This window comes from Rhinoraja longicauda, chromosome 20, assembly GCF_053455715.1.
Source record: "Rhinoraja longicauda isolate Sanriku21f chromosome 20, sRhiLon1.1, whole genome shotgun sequence".
In the NCBI taxonomy this organism is placed as follows: Eukaryota; Metazoa; Chordata; class Chondrichthyes; order Rajiformes; family Arhynchobatidae; genus Rhinoraja; species Rhinoraja longicauda.
Genome location: NC_135972.1, coordinates 12,703,288 through 12,720,940, shown reverse-complemented (window position 1 = coordinate 12,720,940; position 17,653 = coordinate 12,703,288). Strand labels below are relative to the sequence as shown.

General features: G+C 45.8%; 1 protein-coding gene across 8 annotated transcripts in view; it reads left to right on the top strand.

Annotated features, from left to right (window-relative positions):
- The window catches only part of LOC144603566 (neuronal cell adhesion molecule-like), a 352,237-nt gene that overhangs the window by 232,825 nt on the left and 101,759 nt on the right, over positions 1-17,653 (top strand). For 7 of the 8 annotated variants that reach the window (XM_078416960.1, XM_078416961.1, XM_078416962.1 and 4 more), the window contains 4 exons: positions 9,006-9,166; positions 12,870-12,887; positions 13,888-13,993; positions 15,902-16,098. In XM_078416960.1, the coding sequence (XP_078273086.1) occupies positions 9,073-9,166; positions 12,870-12,887; positions 13,888-13,993; positions 15,902-16,098 (415 nt within the window). In that variant the 5' untranslated portion in view covers positions 9,006-9,072. Of the gene's footprint in view, positions 1-9,005; positions 9,167-12,869; positions 12,888-13,887; positions 13,994-15,901; positions 16,099-17,653 lie in introns of those variants that run through there. The other variant, XM_078416965.1, reaches the window with a different exon arrangement.

Here is a 17,653-nt window from a genome sequence, read left to right as displayed (position 1 = left end):
TACAACAGAACAGTTTAAAGAGTGGGTTCTCCCCAGTATTCTGACTGATAGTTTAGTTATAGGATCATACAGCGTGGAAACAGGCCCTTTGGCCCAACTAGTCCACGCTGACCAACATGCCCCATCTACACTAGTCCCACCTGCCCGCACTTGACCCATAACCCTCTAATCCAGATTAGTTCAGTTTAGAGATACAGTGTTGAAACAGTTCCTTCAGCCACTTAGTCCATGCTGACCAGCGATCACTTGTTTACTAATTCTATCCTACATGCTGCAGGCGAGTCCACGCTGACCAGTGATCCACCATACACTAGTGCTATCCTACACACCAGGGACAATTTACAGAAGCCAACTAACCTGCAAACCTGCACGTCTTTGGAGTGTGGGAGGAAACCAGAGCACCCTGAGAAAACCCACGCGGTCACAGAGAGAACGTACAAACTCCGTGCAGACAGCACCCGTGGTCAGGATCGAACCCAGGTCTCTGGAGTGGTAAAGCAACAACTCTACCGCTGCGCCACGGTGCTATTTCGTAAGCGACTTGACATTTAAGGGTAAAACTTGTGGAGATCCAGTGTGGAGCAAGGCCGGGGTCAGATCATCCCTTGTGCTCTCAATTTCACAGTCAGTTTGGCTGGGATGATGGAGTGCTGCGAAAATGCCTGTGATTGATTCTCTCTTCTTGTTACTGTTGAGTGAGACTGGAGAAATGCTCTAACCTCTTTCCAAAGGCTGCCGCAATAAGGTCAATTGGAAATTTCGGGGCTGCTGATGAATTCCTTTTAGGAAAGGGTATGGAAGCGGGGCGGGAAAATGCAGTTAAATTCCAATCAGAGATGATCTAATGAAATGCGGTATCTGACTCGAGGGTCCAAACCTACAATCTTATTATCAGGAGCAACAGATTGATTGCTGAACAGATTCTAGATATTAAATGAATTGGATTCCTTGGCCGTCCTGTGCGCTGCGTTTAAATATACTGTGGAAATAAAATTTGACAATTTCAGAGCAAATGGTAAGTGCAGCAAGCGTTCCCTTCAATTGTAGAGTAATTCAATTGCTCTCAGGGTTCCTGAAGCAATGGATGATCCTGCCTTGTATGCAGTGTGGTTGTGTGCAGCCTCTGATTGCCAGTTAGTTACAGTCGTGATTACAAGTGAGATGAAAGCTGGGAGTTTGAGGAGGATCATTTGCAAAGGGAGGTCGTTCTTGCTTCTGTGTTCCATATGTGATTGATACGGCCTGGTGGCGCCTCAGCTGCCAGAACCCTCATCCGCGATTGCACGATCGTCAGACTGGCTGATTCCAGTGCACTCTTGGGTGCTCCCAACTTCTGCTCATCATTAACGTGCTCAACCTCACTCGATCGCTCATAACGTGGAGTGCAGGAGCGGCTCGGCGGGTCGGGCAGCATCTCTGGAGAACATGGATAGGTGACGTCTCTGAGTCTGATGGAGGGTCTCGACCCGAGGCGTCGCCTGTCCCTGTCCTGCGGGGACGTTGCCTGGCCCCGCTGAGGCGCTCCAGCACTTTGTCTCCTTTTGCTTATTAACCAGCATCTGCAGTTCTTTTCTCTACCAAAATGGAAACAGGCCTTTGGCCCATCATGTCCATGCGTCCTTCAATCACCCATTCACACTAGTTATAATAGTATACCTGATCAGATTGTACAGCAAGCTTTTAGCTGTACATCGGACACGTGCTAATAGTAACCGAAACCTAACATGCTCCACGATGCTTTCACAGCCCTCTGTCAGCTCACTGACCTGTGTTGATTCCCAATCCAGAAATGCTTTGTGTGTTTGAAAACTCTCAGAATTGTGTTCAGACTTGCCACCCTCTCCTTCTCCAGTCCATTTCCTCTCATTCACTGCCTGGACATTCTGTATTTTAATCTATCTACGGACAATCTGTGGCTTTGACTTGGATTTCAGGAACCTTCGCTCAGTTCATCGCCTCTCCCTTTGATAATCTCATTACAGAGTTTAGTGTAACGGGATTCTTTTGAAGTCCCTTGAGACTTTTCTAGTGCCACAACATTAACTGCCTGATAGTGTTGCTGCGAGCCGTATTTCAAATTTTATGGCATATTTATACTACGCAGTGTGCGTTGCATCTCAATTAACCGCGAGATAGACGCAAAGTGCTGGAGTAACTCAGCGGGTCAAGCAGCATCTCTGGAGAAAAAGAATGTGTGACGTTTCTGGTCCTGACCCATCTTCTGCTGAAAGTCGAGGGGAGGGAACTGGCCTTTCCCTACCTCCAGTTCCCTCCCCTCTGCTTTCAGTCTGAAGAAGGGTTCCAACCCGAAACATCACCCATCCTTTTTCTCCAGAGATGCTGCCTGACCTCAGTTCAGTCTTGTTAATTGTCACGTGTACCGAGGTACAGTGAAAAACTTTTGTTGCGTGCTATCCAGTCAGCAGAGACACAGTACATGATTTACAATGGAGCCATTTACAGTGTATAGATACATGATAACAGAATAACGCTTAGTGCAAGGTAAAGCCTGCAAAGTCTGATCAAGAATAGTCCGACAGTCACCAAAGAGGTAGGTAGTAAATCAGCACTGCTCTCTGGTTGTGGTAGGGTGGTTCAGTTGCCTGATAACAGCTGGGAAGAAACTGTCCCTGAATCTGGGGGTGAGTAACCTGCTGAGTTACACCAGCACTTTGTGTCCATCTCTGGAGATATCTCACCAGTCTTCACACGAAAAAGGCGAGCAATCTTCTACCCACAAACAGAGTTGCCTTTGGTATAAAGCAGCATCTGCAGTTCCCTTCTGCTCCATGTTTGGCTGCACAGTGATGCAGTGAGTGGAGCTGCTGCCTTGCATCTCCTCCTCGGGTTTGATTGTGACCATTATTATCACATCCATCCGTGATCACGTCAGTTATAATCTGACTGATGAGGGCCAATTTGGCAAAAGCCTTTCTGACCACGCTATCTACCAGTTCAAGGAACTGTATACCTGCACTGCTAGATCCCTCTTAGTTCATAGACAACGTACAATGTTGATGATCAGAAAAGGAAATGTTTCCGTTCAAGACAACTAGGTTTAATGTATATTTTAGAAGCCAAAGCAAAATTTGTTCACCATTCTCAGCATAAATCCCTCTGCTCTATGCCACTCCCCAGAGTCCTACCATTCATTGTGTAGGTCCTGCCCATGTTAGATGTACATATTCCATTCAACTTAATGTTGCTTTTGTTGTCACTTAGTTATTTAAATGGTATAAAACAGGGTTAAACATTTAGTTTAGTAGAGTTTAGTTTATTGTCCCGTGTATCGAGGTGCAGTGAACAGCTTTTGGTATGTGCTAACCAGTCAGTGGAAAGACAATATGTGATTACAATCAAGCCATCCACCGTGCACAGATACCTGACCAAGGGAATAATGTGAATAACGTTTACTGCAAGATAAAGCCAGTAAAGTCCGAACACAGTTATGAACTGTATCACCTAATAGCAACAATTATGCCAGGTAGTAAAATGAAGAGAATTTTCACTGATAACACACAATGGTTGCATTATGTACTGGAAACATTGGTCAGGAATCTGGGAGCTCAGGGGCACTTGTGTCTTGTTCACCTGTGAAGAAATATAAAGGGATGTGGGGGTGGGGATAGAAATATTTGTTGATTCCTGGAATATTATAGTCAACACGATAGCCAAGCTAGACCTATGCTGAAAAACAAACATTAGTTTCCGCTCTATAATCCATTTGTTATATCTTGGCTCAGGCTTTTAAATACATTCTTCCAGTTATAGATTGCTTGAGTGCAATTACATTTCTGTTGTATGTCATAAATTATTTAGCAAGGCTGCCCTTCGCTCGGCAGCTCATAAACGGATTGCAATGCAACTGAGTAAAACCAAAGCAAATCACTAGCCAGGAGAAACAGAAATAGTCCAAAGTAACAGTAAACCTTCGCAATAACGGACCTCTGTATAGCAGGTTTCAGTTATAGCGGACCGAGGCTCCTGTTGCATTGCCCACCCCCCGCTTACACCAGTCACTGAATAAAATGGCGCCGTGTGACGTACATTACGGTTGTGGAAGTGGAGATAGTGAGCAGCATGAATGAGGCGTGAGCACTGGGCCTGTCCATGGCATCCCCAGCCTGTGAACTCCCACTTGTTCAACCCTCCCCAATGCCGCGTTTCTTCCCTCCTGGCCTTGGGTTAAACCTTAACCCCCCTCACTTGGTTATAACGGACAATCGGCAATAACGGACACCATCCTCCCCTCCTCATCCTCTCTCCCGCCCTGTGTTCATTATTATGAGGGTTTACTGTAATTGCTTCATCTGATTTTCTGTTTAACCCTGAATTTCACCACATCTCATCAGAGTTGGAAATCATGGTCCTAAATGTAGGCAAAAATTAAAAACTCTGCTTTCAGACTGAAAAGCGGTAAAGTAGTTAATTTAGCTTGTTTATTTTTTTTAACCAAATTGTGCAAAAACGCAGACCGGGTAAATTTAGAGTGCTGCCTGTTTAATCATTCAATGCCAATGGCAGGAGATCTTATTGAACATGCCCTGAAGCAGGCCCTTTGGCCCACCGAGTCTGCACCAACCAGCGATCCCAGACACAGGCACTATCCTACACACTGGGGACAATTTACAAAATTCACCAAAGCCAATTAACCAAAAACCTGTACGCATTTGGAGTGTGTGAGGAAATCGGAGCACCTGGAGAAATCCCATGCAGTCACAGGGAGAACGTACAAACTCCCCACAGACAGCACCCATAGTCAGGATCGAACCCGGGTCTCTGGCGCTGTAAGGCAGCAACTCTACCGCTGCGCCACTGTGCCTACTGTATTCTTACTTTATTTTGTGAAAACACTGAGCAATGCAAAAATTCATGCAAATGTGTCATAACATTGCCAAAAAATTAGATGTAAATCTAAGGAACAAAGAAGAATAAAAGGCTTATTCTATTTAAAAATCTGAATTGCATGCATTTCCTGTCAAATAGCAGCTCTGATGCACTTGTTTTTATTTGTCAACTGTTTTTGCTTGTTTTGTCTCTGGAGAACATGAATAGGCGATGTCTTGGGTTGACACCAAGGGTCTTGACCTGAAATATCACCTGTCCATTTTCCCCAGAAATGCTGCCTGACTTCGGGTGGCACAGTGGTGGAGCTGCTGCCTTACAGCGCCAGACACCTGGGTTCAATCCTGACTACGGGTGCTGTCTATACGGAGTTTGTACATCCTCCCTGTGACCACATGGGTTTTCTCCAGGTGCTCCAGTTTCTTGCCACACTCCAAAAATGTACATGTCTGTAATTGGCTTTGGTAAGTTGGAAAATTGTCCCTGGTGCGTGTAGGTTAGGGTATGGGGTGATCGCTGGTTGTCATGGACTCGGTTCCACACTGTCTCTCTAAAGTCTAAAGTAAAGTCTGAAACTAGATAAGTATGTGTTAGTTTATGTCAGTGACTGGCAGTGACTGTCTGAGTTCCTCATTGCAGTGTGCCACACACAGCACTGACGTCCAAATACCTTATTTCTCCACTATTGCTGAATCATAGGACTATATTTAAGCTCGGCCGTTTTTCAGCCTGTCCAGCAGTCTAAAGAAGGGTCCCAACCCGAAACACCACCTAACCATGTTCTCCAGAGATGCTGCCTGACCCACTGAGTTAGTCCAGCACTTTGTGTCATTTTTGTGTAAAGCAGCAGCTGTGGTTCCTTGTTTCTGCTGTTTTCCAGCCTTTGCATGCAACGTAAAATAAGAGACTGACTGGTCAAATAGTGTTCATCTGATCAAGAGTGCAATGCCATTTGTCTGGCTGGAGATTAACACAGTGGCTTTAAGCTCACGGTGTAAGAAGCTTTTAAGTGATTACCTGGCAGTGACTGGCAATAATACCATCTTGGTGTACCGTTCAATGAATTGTGAGCTGCATATGGAAACTCACTTTCCAGTGCTGCCCCTTCTAAAGGCGATTCCGAAACGTTTCAATATTCCTTCGTGTCAGTTCAGCCTTCCCGAGATATAAGATCAGTTTATCAGCTAGTGCACATTTGGACCGTTAAGATTGGAGAGTTAGCTTCAAACGAATCCTCCAGGCCACTTCCTGGTCCACTAATCCGCATTATCTATCCCACACACCAGACGGCCACTGCGATTTGTTTGTGATAAAATGAATCTTTTTAAAAAAATGTTACCATCCAAAATCAGTGAGCTGTTCCAGGGCAACGGCTAAGGTTAAGCTGCTTTGCAGTGGCTGATGAAGTAAAAGCACTGTATCTTTCCACGCTTAACCAGAGACCACCAGGTTGAAGCCGGTCTGGGCTAGTGACAGCAGGGGGTGCAGGTATGGCCTGCATTGAGAGAAGGGGGAAGAGGACTCCAACTAAGCAAATGTGCTGTATTATATCACATCCATCCGTGATCACACTAGTCACTGCAAATCCAAGAGTTGAGAGTGGGTTATTGTCATATGTCCCGAAATGGAACAATTACATTCCTACAGGCATGACACATATGTGAACATAATACTCTGCCAACACCAGAATAAACAAAGTATAAAAGTATTCTTTTTATTTAAGAATAAAAAGTTCAGTATGTATTGTTTTCCAGTTTTTTCTGGACCTTTCTCTTCAAAAGCATTTGACGAAACTGGAAATGTAGAGATGGAGCTGTTTATCTTCTGACTTTTAAGGAAAAGCTCCTTTTCCAGTACAGGTGTGGGTTTGTAGGTTAATTGGCTTCGGTAAAATTGTAAATTGTTCCGCGTGTGTAGGATAGAACTAGCGAATGGGTGATTGCTGGTCAGCACGGACTCAGTGGGCCAAAGGGCCTGTTTTCACGCTGCGTTTCTAAACTCAACTCCACTAAACTAAACTAAACTGAACTAAACTGAATACAGCACAGTCTCCCGAGATGCTGCCTGACCTGCTGAGTTACTCCAGCATTTTGTGAATAAATCGATTTGTACCAGCATCTGCAGTTATTTTCTTATATTATTTTACAGCACAGTCCTTTTAGTCGACCATACCAAACATAATGCCAAGATAACTAATTTCATGTGCCTGCATGTGATCCATATCTCTCCGTTCACATGTCATAGGAACAAGCCCAGATCCATAAGCTTCCAAATTTGTGACTTTTGAATCTCTGCTGGAGCTTGTGTTTTGGTGGAGGAGATGGAATATTGCTTCAGGTTGGTGTTGCTGAGTTTGAAGAGAGCAATTGTCCGAGGCATTTCCATTCTCTTTTGGTACAAGACCACTGGCTCAGGCCTTGCTCGTGTTAGCTGTGGCTTAGCTGGCAAATGTGTTATCGCTGAATCAGTCAAGCCCACCCACCTCAATCTCTCACACAAACCCGGGGTCCAGACTCCAGAGTACCACCAAGGAAGTGATGCTGTGTCTGAAGAAGGGTCTCACCCATTCCTTCTCTCCAGAGATGTTGCCTGTCCCGCTAAGTTACTCCAGCCTTTTGTGTCTCCCTTCGGTTTAAAGCAGCATCCTTCTTACTCACGCTCAGAGGTGTCAGAGGTGTCTGGTTTCTGTTGAGACTTTGTTTAAAGTCATAACTGATCTCCCAGGAATGAAAATGTGAGATTTCTTACCATATTTATCCCTCAAGCAAGCCCATTTAAACTCTCTTTGCTCATTTATCACATTGTGCTCTTTGGGAGGTGGGTAATTGCAAAGTGGCTGTCATCAGCAATGAATCAGCAATTAGGCTGCAAGGCTTTACCAAGCCATGGGGCTGCGCTGACGTTATCAAGTGTACGGTGGCACCTTCAGTAGTGGCACCTCCTATTAGATAGCAGCATTCTATCAAGCCTGCACTGGAAGTTATGGCGAAGATTTTGTAATGGATTTGTTATGTTGAAGCATGATCACTGCGAATTAAGCTATGTTATTTCCTGTCCATATTGATGTAAGGACAGTGTAATTGGGTATTTTTAACGCGGCGATTGAAAGATACTTGATTGGTAAGGGTGTCAAGGGTTATGGGGAGAAGGCAGGAGGATGGGGTTGAGAGGGAAAGATAGATCAGCCATGATTGAATGGTGGAGTAGACTCGATGGGCCGAATGGCCCACTTCTGATCCAATGACTTATGAACATGAGCTTAGGAATAATAGAACGAATCTAATTGTTCCATATCACAACCTTTCCACTAATGGATCAGTCTCAAGGAGGGGTACACAGTTTCAAGGTAAGGGGCCAGCTGTTTAAAACCAAGGTACGTAGAAGGGGCAGAATGGTGGCACAGCGGTAGTGTTGCTGCCTTTTAGCACCAGAGACCCGGGTTCGATCCTGAGTACAGATGCTGTCTGTTAGGAGTTTTTAACGTTCTCCCTGTGACCACGTTGGTTTTCTTCGGGTGCCCCAATTTCCTCCCACACTCCGAAGACGTATATGTTTGCAGGTTAATTGGCAGCGGTAAAAATAAAATTGTACAATGTCTCTAGTGTGTAGGATAAGTGCTGGTGTACGTAGTGATCTCTGGTCAGAGCAGACTTGGTGGGCCGAAGGACCTGTTTCCGTGCTGTATCTCTAAAGTCTAATGATTTTTCTCCCCCACTGAGATGCAGAGGCTGGATCAGTGGAAGTATTTGAAGTGGAGGTAGATAACTTCTTGATAGATTGGGGTTTGAGGGCTGTGAGGGATCTTGGCACGGTGGAGAAGATGAGACCTAGGGTAAATCATATTAAACGCCATGTCCAGGTAGTCTACTCTTGTTCCGATTTTCTTGTGTTCTTGTTTGTTCAACCTAATAATATGTTTTTCTATCAAGTTCATGTTATAGGAGCAGAAATAGGCCATTCGGCCCATCAAATCTACTCCGCCATTCAATCATGGCTGATCTATCTTTCCCTCTCAACCCGACTCTCCTCCCCATAAACCCCATTATCCTTTCTTCAAGGGTGCTGCCTAATATATTTTAACATTGATAATGATGTTTTAAAGTGACAGTCACAGGCAAAATATTTTACTGATCATAATTTGATTTTCCTTCTCACTTTAGCTTCGTGCAGATTCCAGGATCCAAAGGGACTTGTCTTCCAGCAGTCCCTGTGCTTCGGGGCTGGAGAATGGCAGGGATGAAGTCGAGTCGTAGATGCAGTTGCTCTGTACTCATTCTCCTTCTGATCCATCTGGGTGCCGCGCTGGAAGTGCCCCTTGATCGTGAGTGAAAACCTATTCCATCTTCAATGTACAACGGGGCTTAACCCCTTGACTGGGGTGGTGTGGGAGGGGAGGGGAGGGGTCCTCTGGGTGTTCCCGCTACCTGCCACAACCCAAAACTGTGTGGAGTATTCTATTTAGTAAAGGAACTGCCGTTGCTGGGTTACACTGAAGATAGACACAAGATGCTGGAGTACTTCAGCGGGTCAGGCAGCATCTCTGGAGAGAAGGAATGGGTGACGTTTCTTCAGACTGAAGAAGGTGTCTCGACCCAAAATGTCACCCATTCCTTCTCTCCAGTGTTGCTACCTGACCTGCTGAGTTACTGCAGCACTTTGTGTTTATTTTTGGATTATTCTGTTAATTGATGTCTAATTGCCCACATACTCACGGGTGAGTGCTGCGACCAGGAGGAATTGATGAGATGAAATAAAAAGGAACTACAGATGCAGGAAGGAGTAGATGAGAAGTTGGAATTAATGTGGAATTAGATAAAAAATGGATGGTTGCAGGTTGGTGCAGATTTGTTGGGCTGAGGGGCCTGTTTATGTGTGCTGTACATCTCTCGGCTCCTGGAAGCCTTGAAATTGGTGCTCTTTGGATGGCTTGTTTGTTTCTTATGTTTTTTATTGACCCAATAAGATGCAAGCCAATGCTATACCTTGGTACCTTGAGACCTCCATGATTTATTTTAGTTTAGTTTAGAGGTGCAGCCTGGAAGCAGGCTCTTCTGCCCACTGAGTCCATGTTGACCATCGATCACCTGTTCACACTAGCTCTATCTGATCCCACCTTACACACGAGGGGAAATTCACAGAGGCCAAACCCGCGCATGTCTGGGATGTTGGAGAGAACCGGAAGAAAGACACGCGGTCACGCGGAAAACATGCAAACTCCACCTAGGCAGCTTCCGAGGCCAGGATCGAACTGTGGTTTATCCAGCTGTGAGGTAGTGCTCTACCAGCTGTGTCAGCTGTGACAGCCACCCTGGCTTCATGCTGCAGAGCCACCATTCCCAGATATTGCTGAGGGATCTGAGTCAAAACCTTTTACGAATCTGAGGGGTAACTTTTTCAAAGAAAGGGTGGCGAGTGTATGGAACAAGCTGCCAGAGGAGGTCGTTGAGGCAGGGACTTTCCCAACGTTTAAGAAACAGTTAGACAGGTACATGGATAGGACAGGTTTGGAGGGATATGGACCAAGCGCAGGCAAGCGGGACTTGAAATTGGTGCTCTTTGGATAGCTTGTTTGTTTTTTATGTTTTTTATTTACCCAATAAGATGCAAGCCAATGCTATACCTTGGTACCTTGAGACCTCCATGATTTATTTTAGTTTAGTTTAGAGGTGCAGCCTGGAAGCAGGCTCTTCCGCCCACTCTATCATTTCCACACTCTATCATTCTATTACTCTAAGACTCTAATTTTGTTTAGCTGGGACATGTTTGCCTGCTTGCCTGCTTGCCTGTGCTGGGACATGTTTCCTGCTTGCCTGTAGCTGGGACATGTTGGCTAGTGTGGGCAAGTTGAGCCGAAGGGCCCGTTTCCACACTCTATCATTCTATTACTCTAAGACTCTAATTTTGTTTAGTTTCGAGATACAGTGCAGAAACAGGCCTTTCGGCCCACCGAGTCCGTACAAACCAGCGATGCCCGCACATTAACACTATCCTACACACAGTAGGGACAATTTTACATTTATATTAAACCAATTAACCTACAAACCTGTACGTCTTTGGAGGGTGGGAGGAAACTGAAGATCTCATTGCAAACCCACACGTACAGACTTAAACCCTTAGTCGGGATCGAACCCGGGTCTCTGACGCTGTAAGTGCTGTTAGGCAGCAATTCTACTGCTCCACCCCAGCCAGTCAGTATAGTGGCCAGTAGAAAAATAACCTGTAGTTGACATTCATGTCAATGAATGTCTCCGAATGATTTGCACAGATGGCAGAGAACATGGATCAGACAGGAAGAGTAATGGCACCCCAATAATCTGATGTACAATTACTGAGGCGTTTGAAGATGAGCAGATTGGTTGGGAAGGTAAAGAAATGTGCGGCACAGAGTGAAGGGAAGATCGCTGCAGACCAGACAGCACAATTAAGATGCAGACAGTAGCTCCCCTACATCCGTCCCATCAATATACCTCAGCCGTGCTCCAAGACATCGGGCTGCATCAGTGTGACACCCTTCCATCTCGCCTTTGATTAATCTGTTGGCCTCCCTGAATAAGATTAACAATTCACTGTCAAATTAAATGTGGTTTTGTGCTGTAGCAACGGTGTCAGGTCTGGGATTATCCCTCTGAATGCTTGCACCAGGTTCGTCAGTGTTCGAAGGCAGAGTCAGCATTTGCTGATTTATTGGAGTTTATCGGAAGGGAGAAAAAATATGGTTCAAGTGTAAAAGTCTCTGATGTGCAAAACAATCCAGTCGGGTTAATTTGCTTTGCAATTTGTCCTCATTTACAACAATGGGGGATCCATTGCCGTGGTGTTCTTCATTTAACATTAGGGCAGGACAGACAATTTCCCAAGCTGCAGGAGTATGGTACGTAATTTTCTGATGAATGATGTCAATTATTTACAAGGCATCTAAGTGAGAAATATTTTTTTTGTCCCAAATTCATTATATTTGGCTACTTAAACAAGAGCAAACTGTCTCATCTCAGGATTGGGTTTGGGGGGGGGGGGGGGGGGAATGAGGGGACGAGTGGGACTGTGATGAGTTGTTAAAATTGAACACTGTTTGTTTAAAGGCAAATAGGAAGCCACAGAAATTTGGTAACTGAAGCAGAACTGAAGTTGCAGATCTTAGACATATAATGTTACCTTTCACAACAAAATACATGGAAATACCTTATCATGGAATGCTTCCTTTGCCTTATTGGGCAGAGGGGGGGCCTTTACTGTGTATCTAACTCGTGTCCTGGATGTTTGGTGGATCAGTGTCGAGGGACTTTGTTGTGTGTATCTCACTCATGCCGTGGGACAGTGTGGAAGCTTTACTATATACTTAACCCATACCCTGGAAGTATGTATTATTGGTACAGTGTCGAGAGAGTTTTACTGTGTATTGCATAACCTGACAATGTATGATAAGTCAATGGAGAGGTTTGACTGTGTATCTAATTATTTTGCTTATATATTTTCCAGTTTGTTTCGTCTATTTAATTAGTTTAGTTTAGTTTTAGAGATACAGCGCAAAACAGGCTCTCTGGCCCACCGAGTCCGCAGCGAGCAGCGATCTCCATACACTAGCACTACCCTACGCACACTAGGGACAATGGACAATTTTTTTACGGAAGCCAATTAACCTACAAACCTGTACACCTTTGGAGTGTGGGAGGAAACCGGAGCACCTGGAGAAAACCCACGCGGTCACGGGGAGAAAGTAGAAACTCCGTACAGACGGCCCCCATAGTTATGATTGAACCCGAGTGCCTTGCGCTGTAAGGCAGCAACTCTACCGCTGCGCCAATGTGATGCCCAATTTTATTTTTCTTTATTTGTGAATTCTGCAATCGCAAGTTTTAGTAAGTGTGAGTGTAATCCTTTAGTAGGGACTCAGCCAGACATGAAGCCACTTTAAGGGTTGTGTTGAAAGTGTGAGAGTGAAGTGAAAATATCTTTCATGCTTAAACTGTGTTTTTTTTCCTCCTTCTCTTGTTTACTCTCTCAATTGGTGATTCTGGGGAGTAAAGCAAAAATTCTGGATGAACGTAAGTCTGTGACACACAAGATGTGAGGTGCAGTGTGTGTGTGTGTGCGTGTGTGTCCCTCTTGGTTTTCAAGTGCTCTTGTGTTTGCTGTGACATTCTCTCCGTGTGCTGCACGCACTGCACGTGCATGAGTCGTTTTTATTTTGCTGTGATCGTGTGTTCTGGCACTTTCCGCAGTGTCGCTCACTCTCGTTGGCCCATCCACTGGGGCTTGTTCAGCCAATCGCAGCTCGCCTCACCCAGCCAGAATCCCAGTTTGGGACTAAGTCCAAACGACCAAAGGAACTGTGAACGTTTGGCCTTCGGTTACAGTAACGATCACAGAAACAATGGATCTGTCGGAAGGAACTGCAGATTCTGGTTTACACCCACGATAGACACAAAATGCTGGAGTAACTCAGTGGGCCAGGCAGCATCTCTGGAGAGAAGGAATGGGTGACATTTTGGATAGAGACACTTCTTCACTGAGAGTCAAGGGAGCGGGAGACCAGAGAAATGACGACTGAATCCCAGTCTGAAGAAGGGTCCCGACCCAAAATGTCACCTATTCCTTCTCTCCAGAGATGCTGCCTGTCCCGCTGAGTTACTTCAGCGTTTTGAATATCTTGGACCCCCAGCTGTGTTATATTTGCTTTGTCCAACATTGTCTCCTTCGAACAACAACAAAAAGAAATCTCCAAATCATGATTTTGGAGTGAAAATCAACTTCCGGCCACATCACAGCCCGGTCAATGAAGGGCCTGTCCAAGGGTGAGCGCCACGGCTGTCTGAGCAAAGAGAAGAGGCTTCCCAAAACCCTCAGGAGCATGCACGGAATCAGGTGGTGCTGAGGTTAAAAAAGTACTCGGCCTCCTTCACTTGGGCTCCAGATCTCTTGACCAGTATCTGCATGTGTCCCAGATGCAGCCTGCTTGATGGTGGAGCTAATTGGCATGAACAATGGTTGACGTTTCGCTAATATTTATCGTTTTAGTCTTACGCTCTGTGCTTTCTAATGCAGTGCCCCAGCCTCCAACCATCACCAACCAGTCGCCCAAGGATTACATCATCGACCCCAGGGATAACATCCTGATCCAGTGTGATGCCAAAGGGAACCCAGCTCCCAGGTATGTACTCATTAACTCAATTGTTCAAAGACAATAGACAATAGACAATAGACAATAGGTGCAGGAGTAGGCCATTCGGCCCTTCGAGCCAGCACCGCCATTCAATGTGATCATGGCTGATCATTCTCAATCAGTACCCCGTTCCTGCCTTCTCCCCATACCCCCTGACTCCGCTATCCTTAAGAGCTCTATCTAGCTCTCTCTTGAATGTATTCAGAGAATTGGCCTGCACTGCCTTCTGAGGCAGAGAATTCCACAGATTCACAACTCTCTGACTGAAAAAGTTTTTCCTCATCTCTGTTCTAAATGGCCTACCCCTTATTCTTAAACTGTGGCCCCTGGTTCTGGACTCCCCCAACATTGGGAACATGTTTCCTGCCTCTAATGTGTCCAACCCCTTAATAATCTTATACGTTTCAATAAGATCCCCTCTCATCCTTCTAAATTCCAGTGTATACCAGCCTAGTATAGGCTTTCCTAGCCTAAAGGTTCTTTATTTTCAAATGTACAGAGATACAGTGTAATTATCTTTTTGCACGCAGTTCAGTAAAGCGTTATCATAGCTAAGCACAATCCCTGACAGCACAAATTGCACAGAAATGGTCCACTGAGACAGTATACTGGAGTCGCTAAGTATGGGCACCATTTTCAAAGTCCAGCACTTGGTCTTCTGGAGTGGTGCCTGATCCAGGCGAGCCCCAGGCTGCTGTAGGGCCTATGTCTGTCCCTCTCCTCGCCCGGCCGCCTTCATCCCGTGTGCCCCAGGAGCGCCTCCCGTAGCGGACCTTGAGGGCGCGGATGGTAAGACCCTACTTCTCACCGGACCATTATTGTTGCGTCTGCCATCGCCGACTCCCTCCACTCTGCGCTCCTAGCCCCTCTGAAGGCCACGGCCCACCGGTCCTTCCCTCGACCACGCAGCTCGCTTGTCAGGGAGAGACCCAGCATGGCCCACTAAGGCCCATGACGTTTGTGCCCTCCATTAACCACTCTAATCCCAGCCAAAGTCATTTGACTTTCCCCATATTCCACCATTCAACTTTTAGCTAGTTAGCTACCATTTCGGACCCCCCTTCTCCATGCCCTTGCCCCTATTCCACAGTCCTCCCACATCCCCCAGAGAATGTGAACAGTGGATATATTTAAAGAAGATCAATGGAGGCTCAATCAAATTGAGGAGAAAAGTTCGAGAAGCTCACACAGCAAGTCAACTTGTTCCTTGATGGCTCGTCATTGTGTGTCCCTCCATATCCCAGCTCTCTTCAACTTAGTTAACCCCATTCTTTAGTTTAGTTTAGAGATACAGCGTGGAGACAGGCCCTTCGGCCCACCGAGTCCGTGCCGACCAAAAATCCCTGAACACTAACACTATCCTGCACACACTAGGGACAATTTACATTTGTACCATGCCAACTAACCTACAAACCTGTACGTCTTTGGAGTGTGGGAGGAAACTGAACATCTCAGAGAAAATCCACGCAGTCACGAGGAAAAAGTACAAACTCCGCACAGACAAGCCCCCGTAGTCGGGATCGAGCCAGGGTCTCTGGCGCTGTAAGCGCTGTAAGGCAGCAACTCTACCGCTTCACACATTCCTCTACGTGACACTGTCCTCTATGCTTTCCTTCTTACGACATAGTCTTGGTGTAGAGCATTAGCCCAAATACTCTTGAAACACTGATTTTCCCAAGTGAAGTTCCGGTCACACCTCAGCCCTACTCTCCCGATTTCTGGTTACCCAGTGCAGAGATGGGTGGCAATGGGCAAATTTGGTGATGTTAAAAAATTCTCCAAAAGTTTTGAAATATTTAGCATGAAACATTAGACTGTGCCACATCACTGCCTTGGAATATTTATATGGCACAACTATATTTGATTGTAAATTGTATCTTGAATTTTTTTGCGTAGGTTTTCATGGACACGCAATGGGACCCATTTTAACATCGACAAGGATCCTCGGGTGATGATGAAGCCCGACTCCGGTACTCTGCTGATCGATATCGTCGGCGGGGGGAAGGCGGAGACGTACGAAGGAGAGTACCAGTGCACGGCAAGAAATGATCGCGGAACAGCCGTCTCCAACCAGATTGTCATCCGCCAGTCCAGTGAGTATCGTGCCGGGAGGAACTGCAGATGCTGGTTTAAACCGAAGACAGATACAAAAAGCTTGGGGTAACTCAGCGGGTCAGGCAGCATCTCTGGAGAGAGGGAGTAGGTGACGTTTCTGGTTGCTACCCTTCTTCGGACTGAGAGTCAGGGGAAAGGGGAACGAGAGGGAGAGACGGCACTTAGAAGAATGGAAGATCTGCAAAAAACGCGGATAATCAAGGAAAGGCGGAGCCCACAACGGTTTGTTGTTGGCTGTGGGATAGGTGATAACGAGTTATGCGGACTGTTGAACTCAACTGCACGACAGAGAAACTAGTAGGATAACTAGGGTGGGGGAGGGATGCAGAGAGAGGAGATTGCCAGGGAGTTACTTGAAGTTAGAGAATTTCAGTGAATATTGCTTGATCATCTCTTGACTGTGTCAGGTCTTTCTACTGGTCTCTGAGGGTCATTGAGAAACAGATACTCATTTGAAAGTCACTGCATTGACAATAATACTTAAAAAGGGCCTGTTCATGACTTAAACTCAATTATATTAAGAAAATGATTTATTAACATGTTTACAATACTTTAGGCTTTAGAGATACAGTACGGAAACAGGCCCTTCGTTCCACCGTGCGCACGGACCAGCGATCACCCGTAAATACCAAAGTGCGGTGTCAGGAGTGAGGAATAGGCGCTGGAGGGTAGAAGGGAGCGAGGTGAGAAAGATGTGGGGTACAGATCCTGACAGCCTCCCAGAGTAATGTTGGTTGCAGCTGGGCAGTAGACAGGAGATCCCGAGAATAGGCACAAAATGCTGGAGTAACTCAGCGGGACAGGCAGCATCTCAGGAGAGAAGAAATGGCTGACGTTTTGGGTCGAGACCCTTCTTCAGAGTGAGAGTCAAGAGGAGAGGGAGACTAGAGACATGGAAGGGCCGGGTGTGAAAATGACAGATCAAAGCAGATGGAGAACAAGGTAATGTAGAATGGTTCATTGTTAGCTATGGGGAAAGTGACTATGAGGCATACAATCGTTCACTCTTTCAAGTGTGGGGATGCTGAGGTTCTGGACAGTTTTGACTTGGATGACGTGCATCAAAGGTTGATCCAATTGATTGCTGGGATGAATGTTTTGTGGTATGAGGTAAGATTAAGTAGCTGGGGCCAATGCTGTCAGAGTTTATGAAAATGGGAGGTGGTGTCTAAAATATATAACATTGTAAGGTAGATTAGGAGATGATGGCTTTGCTACTGGGATGTCAAGAACCAATGGTCACAGTCTGAAAATTAGTCTGCCATGCAGGACTGAGATGAGAAAACAGCTTGTCATCCACAGAGCAATGAGACTTTGAAAGTTTCTACTTAGAGCACTCGGAAGGCACATTCACCAGACTGAATTAAATGTTTTCATGCGAGAGCTACATTTAGCTCTTTGGGCTAAAGGAATCAAGGGATATGGGGAAAAAGCAGGAACGGGGTACTGATTTTAGATGATCAGCCATGATCATATTATAATGGTGGTGCTAGCTCGAAGGGCCGAATGGCCTACTCCTGCACCTATTTTCTA